At 32.1% G+C, this 8,777-nt stretch overlaps 1 protein-coding gene across 1 annotated transcript; it reads left to right on the top strand.

Moving 5' to 3' along the window:
- The first annotated feature begins 448 nt into the window (after window positions 1–448).
- LOC139854551 (uncharacterized) lies at window positions 449–1,081 on the top strand. The gene has a single exon (XM_071843853.1). It carries the CDS (start codon window positions 449–451, stop codon window positions 1,079–1,081), a length of 633 nt encoding a protein of 210 aa, XP_071699954.1.
- The last annotated feature ends 7,696 nt before the right edge of the window (window positions 1,082–8,777 follow it).

Here is an 8,777-nt window from a genome sequence, read left to right as displayed (position 1 = left end):
TCCACCCATGTTGCCTTTCGCTTAGTGTGGGGGCAGCGGGGAGGGGGATTTTAGCAGCCATGCCCACGGATTGGTCCAGGTTTCCTCCAGGGCAGTAGTTTGGGGCATGTTATGCAACTACGGGAGATGAACGCATGAGCGGTTAAATCCCACTTGTTAGCCGATAGATTTAGATGGCCTCATGGCCCATTTCTTTGTAAGGGCTTTACCCCAATTCTAGAATAATCTTTCATGTAATATATATTACCAATGTATGATGATATCAATCAATCAATAAAATCATATCACGTTTCCCTTATTAACATGGTATCGAGCCGTGTTTTATACCTAAAACCCTAAATATGCGATAACAAACTGCCTTTTTTCTTTACGATAAAATTTCTCTGCATTCTTCCTTTCTTCTTCTTACGCCTACCGCAAATTCTCTTCTACCTCTCATACCCCAATAATGGCACCAAATAAATTCGATAAAATTTATACGGTTACCTCGGTCCACCACCTTGTTCCCGTCAAACTTGATCTCACAAAACTAAACTATACTCATTGGAAGACCCTCTTCACAACTCATTATACCGGTTTCGACGTTACCGATCTCATAAGTCGTGCACCCACTACCGAAGAACAAGCCAATCCCGTTTGGATCAAAGCAAATGCAGTCGTTACAATATGGATCTACAACACTATATCGCCATCTTTACTTAAACGTCTTCTGAATTCTCAACCTGCAACCGCTCGAGATGCCTGGGTATTTCTCGAAAAACTTTTTCTCGATAACAAAAATGCCAAAACCATGGAATTAAATGCAAAATTACGCGGGTTAGACATGGGCAATCTATCGGTTGAAGAGTACTTCCGTAATATCGATAATATTGCTACTCAACTTCGCAACCTTGGGAACACCGTTCTTGATACTGAACTTGTTATGTCCGCCGTTAATGGCTTGCCGGATAAATACGCACATGCCAAGCATATTATCATAGACCGTGAGACGTTCCCAACACTCAAAACGGTACGTTCTATGCTAACTATGGAGGAGATGACTCTCAACAGGAAGAATCGCACCATGGTTGACCGCCGCTGAACCCGTCAAATCCGTCAGCCCTAGTGGCTCAGGCTTGTGACGACCCGGGAATTTCTGACCAAATTTAAATTTAATCTTTATATGATTCCGACACGATAAGCAAAGTCTGTTAGGTTAAGTCTCAAAAAGTTTGAACTGTTTCATGTATACATTTACCCTCGACTGCTCTCGACGATTCACGAACTACTAATTGAAAATAGATACATATATATATATATATATATATGTATATATATATATATATATATATATATATATATATATATATATATATTAATTCGAAATATAATTTGAAGTATTATATTATTTATTTATTAGTATTAATTGATAATGCTAAAAACGAACATATATTTCATAGCATTATTCCTCAAGAAAGACAAGCTTTTAGTTGCAATTGATCTATTTAAAAGTGATATTCGTTTAAATAATAAAAGGTGAAGACAAAAGACAGATTCGACAAATTGAAGAAGCAAACGACCAAAAAGCTCAAAAGTACAAAATACAATCAAAGAGGTTCCAATTATTGATAAGAAACGTCTCGAAATTACAAGATTGCAAGATTCAAAACGCAAAGTACAAGATATTAAATTGTACGCCAGGACGTTCGAAAATCCGGAACCGGGACCAGAGTCAACTCTCAACGCTCGACGCAACGGACTAAAAATTACAAGTTAATTATATATATAAATATAATATAATATATAATTAATTATATTAATTATATATATATTATATTTATAAAATAAATCGTCGGCAAACAAAGAGCCAAAAGCTGGTGAGCTGTATTTACAAACTCCGCGACTCGCGGAGTTTGAAGGCAAAAAGGGCCGCGAGTCGCGGAGCCCCAAATTCTGAAACTCCCTATAAAAGCAAACAAATTCTGATCGCAAAAAACCATCTAATATCTATCTCTCTCTCAATATATACGTAATATATATATATAATTTATATTTTAATTTTAATTTTAATTTTAAATCCTAATAATAAGGGTATGTTAGCTAATGTTGTAAGGGTGTAAGTCAAAATTCTGTCCGTGTAACGCTACGCTATTTTTAATCATTGTAAGTTATGTTCAACCTTTTTAATTTAATGTCTCGTAGCTAAGTTATTATTATGCTTATTTAAAACGAAGTAATCATGATGTTGGGCTAATTACTAAAATTGGGTAATTGGGCTTTGTACCATAATAGGGGTTTGGACAAAAGAACGACAATTGTGGAAATTAGACTATGGGCTATTAATGGGCTTTATATTTGTTTAACTAAATGATAGTTTGTTAATGTTAATATAAAGATTTACAATTGGGCGTCCCTATAAATTACCATATACACTCAATCGGACACGATGGGCGGGGTATTTATATGTACGAATAATCGTTCATTTAACCGGACACGGGAATGGATTAATAGCCACTAGAATAATTAAAACAGGTGTGAAATTATGTACAAGGACACTTGGTATAATTGATAACAAAATATTAAAACCTTGAGTTACACTCAGTCGACATCCTGGTGTAATTATTAAACAAAGTATTAAAATCTTGTTACAGTTTAAGTCCCCAATTAGTTGGAATATTTAACTTCGGGTATAAGAATAATTTGACGAGGACACTCGCACTTTATATTTATGACTGATGGACTGTTATGGACAAAAATCAGACGGACATATTAAATAATCCAGGACAAAGGACAATTAACCCATGGGCATAAAACTAAAATCAACACGTCAAACATCATGATTACGGAAGTTTAAATAAGCATAATTCTTTTATTTCATATTTAATTTCCTTTATTTTATATTTAATTGCACTTCTAATTATCGCATTTTTTATTGTTATTGTATTTAATTGTACTTTTAATTATCATACTTTTTAATTATCGCAAGTTTATTTTATCGAATTTTTATTAATCGAAATTTCATTATCGTTATTTACTTTACGCTTTAATTTAAGTCTTGTATTTATTTTTAATATTTTACATTTGGTTTTAACTGCGACTAAAGTTTTAAAATCGACAAACTGGTCATTAAACGGTAAAAACCCCCCTTTATAATAATAATATTACTTATATATATATTTGTATTTTTATAAAAGTAAACTAATATAGCGTTAAGCTTTGTTTAAAGATTTCCATGTGGAACGAACCGGACTTACTAAAAACTACACTACTGTACGATTAGGTACACTGCCTATAAGTGTTGTAGCAAGGTTTAGGTATATCCATTCTCTAAATAAATAAATATCTTGTGTAAAATTGTATCGTATTTAATAGTATTTTCTAGCAAAAATTACTACTATTTTATACCCCCTCGCTTTAACATCAAGTTATTTTTGGCGCCGCTGTCGGGGAATCTCTTAAACGCCGGAAGCGCAACGCTAATATATATAAAAAAAATAAAAATTTTAGTTTACTTTTATTAAAATTCGTTTTTATAAAAATACGTTTTAAATATTCGAAAATATAAAAAGAAAAAAAAAATATAAATATTTTTAGGAGTTTGATAAATATTTAAGTTTTATAAAGTTTCTTTAGTTTGTAAAAATATAAGTTTTATTTAATTTATTTTATAAATATATTTTATAAATAAAAAAACCGAAATTTTTTTTTTAATATATATAAATCTATTTTTAAGATATTTTTAAAATTATAAAGTAGTTCTATTTTATTTAAGTTTTTAAAATATAAGTTTTTTATTATATAAAAATTTTAGATTATAAAACAGAAAATATAAAAACAGAAAAAAAAAAAAAACGCTTAAAATTTAAACTGTACCTGAGTTGAATTCAGAACCCCGCGACTCGCGGGGTTTGCTGCTTGGAATACCGCGACTCGCGGAGACACTCTGACACGCCGACAGAAACCCTAATCAGGCATTAATTACGGAGTTATTATTATTTATTTATTATTATTAACCCTAATTACTTAATTATTATTATAATTAGTTTAAGTTTTTAAATTAAATTGTATTTTAAATTTTAATTAGTTTTATTATATATAAAATTAATAGTTTTATTAAATAAATAATATAAAAATAATATTTTTATAAAAATTGTACTTTTACAACTTTTAGTATATTTTTATATTTTGTCCCTTTTTAATAGTTTTAGCGTAATTTTTGTATTTTTCATTCATATTTAGTTTTAAACTTAGTTTTTGCCATAGTTATTTTTACTTCTAGATTTTTAGGCTTTGCCGTAGAATTCCTTAAGTGCTTTTTCTTTAGACTAAGATTTAGGTGCTTTAGAATTTTGCGACGCCTTTTTAAGTTTTAGTTTCTTTTTAAGTTATTTCCATTTGGGATTTAGTTTTTCCTGTAAGCTTTAATATTTTTAGACGACTTTTACCTATGTATCAATTATCATTCCAATTAGTAATCTCAATTTGCGATTATAATTTTAAGTTAGTTGTAGTAATAAGGTTAGGTTAGTCAAGTATTTTTAAGTTTTATAAGTTTCTTTTATTTTTCCGTCACCTTTTATTTTTCAACCATTTTTCTTTTTCGATCTTTTTCCGACGAACTTTTTTTCTTTTTTATTTCTCGCTATTCTAGTTTTAGGACATAGATTTTTATTCTACTTCTTATCTAAATTTCTTAAAATTACGAAAATTTATTTTAAGTGGTTAAATTGATAGACATCAAAATTTTCTGGTTCGTAGTAATAGTTGGATTTGTACGTGGACCGGGTTATTGGAGCCAAACAGTCCTCAATTATATTGAGACCAAACGAATCCTGCCCCTCTGCTGCATCTTTTGGCTATTCGAAACGTGGGCAAAATCAAAAAAGTCTATTGATTGGATAACTTATTATAATTTTTCTTTCCTTTTAAAAACTAATAGGATATTCAGTGAATGCACCGAGCAAGACGTTCACCACCTTTTGTACGATCACCACCTGTAACTAGATCAAGACATTTAGCAAATATTACTGCCGTTGATTTTTCTTTAGAATCGTCATCCAGTCGACCAAGTACTCCAGTTCAAATTTCCGATAATCCATTTTTTGAACCCGACCTCACAATTGAGAATCCGGAGAATATTCAGGAACGATTCGTAGATCCTGAACCACTAAACTTTCCTCCGGAACCACCAATCATTCAAACAGAGATTGTTGAGGAATGAACCATTAAATCAGAATCCTCTAGTGATTCCGATTCAACAAATTCAATTATGGAGAATCTGGAACCTTTAAGTATGGAAGACCGAATGAGAGCTAAACACACTGGCCAAGGTCACGCAATTACTCATCCGGACATTAGTGCGCCAGATTATGAAATCAAAGGACAAATTCTACACATGGTGACTAATCAATGCCAATTTAGTGGTGCGCCGAAGGAAGATCCAAATGAACATCTATGTACCTTTAATAGGATCTGCACACTATTTAAAATCCGAGAAGTGGAGGATGAACAGATATATCTCATGTTATTTCCCTGGACTTTAAAGGGAGAAGCCAAAGATTGGTTGGAATCGTTACCTGAAGGGGCGATTGATACATGGGATGTTTTAGTTGAAAAATTTCTTAAACAATTCTTTCCTGCATCTAAAGCCGTAAGACTTCAAGGAGAAATTGTTACGTTTACACAGAAGCCAAATGAAACTCTATATGAGGCGTGGACAAGATTTGGAAAGTTATTAAGAGGATGTCCGCAACATGGTTTAGACACCTGTCAAATAGTACAAATATTCTACCAAGGATGCAACATCACTACAAGGAAAGACATAGATATTGCAGCTGGTGGTTCTATTATGAAGAAAACCGAAACTGATGCTTACAAAATTATTGATAACACTGCTTCCCACTCACATGAGTGGCACCAAGAAAAAGATATCGTTAGATCATCTAAAGCAGCTAGAGCCGATTCTAGCCATGACTTAGATTCCATTTCCGCAAAGATAGATGCTGTCGAGAGACGAATAGAAAAGATGACTAAAGATATTCACTCAATACGAATTAGTTGTGAGCAGTGTGGAGGACCACATTTGACAAAAGATTGTCTCAGTATTGAATTAACAATGGAACAAAGAGAGAATATTTCATACATAAACCAAAGTCCTGGAAATAATTATCAGAATAATTATCAACCGCCAAGACCAATTTACAGTCAAAACCAGAATTATAACCGAAATATTCCATACAACAACCAACAAGGTCCTAGCAATCAACAAGTATCCAATAATAATTACAATCAGCAAAGACCTAATTTTCAAAACAAACCACCATAACAAACCGATGATAAAAAGCCGAATTTAGAAGATATGATGACGAAGCTAGTTGAAACTCAAACGCAATTTTTCACATCTCAGAAACAAACCAATGAACAAAATGCTCAAGCATTTAGAAATCAACAAGCTTCTATTCAAAATCTGGAACAAGAAGTAAGTAACCTAGCAAGGTTAATAGGTGAAAGAAAACCGGGAAGTCTACCTAGTGATACAGATGCTAACCCCCGGAATGAAACAGCTAAAGCCATTACCACAAGAAGTGGTACAACACTTAAACCACCTGAAATACCTGTAACTTCTGATGAAGCTATTCCTACTCCACATGTGACGATCGCTCCAAATCCATATGGACGAACACGTCATTCATTGATTTCATTGCGAGGTATTTGACCTCTATGTGATACATTTTGTAACATTGTATTCGTTTGAAAAGGTATTTCATAAATGAATATATAAATTCCAGGTTTTTAACATCTGATGATTTCTACGTATAGACAATCACCATTTAAATGGTTTACAATAATACATCTGTTGACAATACAGTCAAAATAAGATACATGGTAATGGTTTGGTGAATGCAAGTTTCTTGTATATAGCATGTATGACTCCAAGCACATATCTTGTATCACGTATAAGCAAACAGCGGAAGACTTCTAGAATCCTGAGAATAAACATGCTTCAAGTGTCAACACAAAGGTTGGTGAGTTCATAGTTTTAATGTTACACATAATCCGTATATCAATGTGGATTACAAAAGTTCAGTTGTTTTATTCAAAACGTTTATCAATAGGTTTTACATAAAAGGTGGATCACAAGATTTCAGTTGTTTCATCCGAAACGTTTATCAATCGGTTCTACAAAATTGAGCACCCTGGTAACTAAACTTTAATGCTTATATAATTTGTACCCTTTGTATAATCATCTTAATAATACACGCAAACCAACGTGTACGCTTCTCAAATAGCATACGTCCATTAAAAGGCTAGCGCTCTAGCTCGGACGGGGATATCAAACCCTATGGATCCATATACTACTACTCGCGTCCACCAGTTCTTATAACTGGCAGTTACTAGTTACCAAAGCTAAGGGATTTTGGGTTCAAACTCAGTGTAGAATTTAGTATGTACTTGTATCCATTGCGTTTAAAATAAATTGCATGTATTCTCAGCCCAAAAATATATATTGCAAAAGCAATTAAAAAGGGAGCAAATGAAACTCACGCATATAAATATTGTAAATCAGTTAATAAAGCATTTGCATGTATTCTCAGCCCAAAAATGTAAAGGTTAAAAGGGATCATATGAAACTCACACAAAATCAGTTTTAGTATTTGTATCCATTTAGTAAAACAGTTTATAAAACTGCTCATGTATTCTCAGCCCAAAAATATGTGTAAAAAGGGATCAAATGAACTCACGCATATAAATATTGTAAATCAGTTAATAAAGCATTTGCATGTATTCTCAGCCCAAAAATGTAAAGGTTAAAAGGGATCATATGAAACTCACAGTTAAATATTGATATACAATATTGTAGGAAAGCACGTAGACGCATCGGAGATGATAAACACGAGGTTTGCTTCACAAAAATACCCCCGAACATTACCCATAACCTCCTTGGTAATAACCCATATTTTCCTTAGCTCTAGCTCGCTCGGAAACTCGTTTTGAAAGTGACACGCTCAAGACCTCGTCGTAGTATTTTATGTATAATATTAATACTACTAATAATAATAATAAGATTAATAATAATATTAATCTTAATAATAATAATAATAATAATAATAATAATAATAATAATAATAATATAAATACGGAGTAATATATGTGTAAAAAAAATGGAAGAATTCGACTGAATTTATAGAGGTTGCCTGCCCAGCCTTCCCATGCGATCGCATGGGTCTGAGGCACAATGGCCATGCGATCGCATGGCCTCTTTTTCCAGCTCACAATCGTTTTGTATTTTAGTTTGTCGACATATTTAAATATAATATATTATATTTAATTTATATAATTATTTATATATTATATTATATTTACGTGCATAGTTAACTTGTAACTTTTGTTCCGATAAGTCGTACGTTGTTACTTGACTTATGTCCCGGTTCCGGTTTCTCGAATGTCCTTTCGTACGCTGAGAAAACTTGCATTTTACATTTCGTGACTCGTACCTTTGTTAAAATATAGCCTTAAATTATTCCTAAACTATACCACTCAAAGTATATCTTAAACTTTCGAGTATTTTGGTCATTTACTTCTATAAATCATCGTCTCACTATTTGTTAAAATACATTTTTACTGTAGCAATTCACTGTAGCAAAGTCAATTTTACTGTAGCAAATAGTGATTTTCGAAAACACTGTAGCATTTTGGGTACTGTAGCAATTTGAAAATACTTTATCAAATTAGTGTTTTACTGGTTCATCTTAAACGTTTTAGTTAACTTATGTAAATATCAATCAAATCAATAATCG

The sequence above is a fragment of the Rutidosis leptorrhynchoides genome, chromosome 1, assembly GCF_046630445.1.
Source record: "Rutidosis leptorrhynchoides isolate AG116_Rl617_1_P2 chromosome 1, CSIRO_AGI_Rlap_v1, whole genome shotgun sequence".
NCBI classification, from domain to species: domain Eukaryota; kingdom Viridiplantae; phylum Streptophyta; class Magnoliopsida; order Asterales; family Asteraceae; genus Rutidosis; species Rutidosis leptorrhynchoides.
The sequence above is the reverse complement of the archived record's forward strand: the minus strand, read 5'-3'. Positions and strand labels throughout refer to the sequence as shown.

Bases quoted from the DNA above. Each gene is read 5' to 3' on its own strand.
- LOC139854551 (XM_071843853.1), top strand. From the start codon at position 449: ATGGCACCAAATAAATTCGATAAAATTTATACGGTTACCTCGGTCCAC.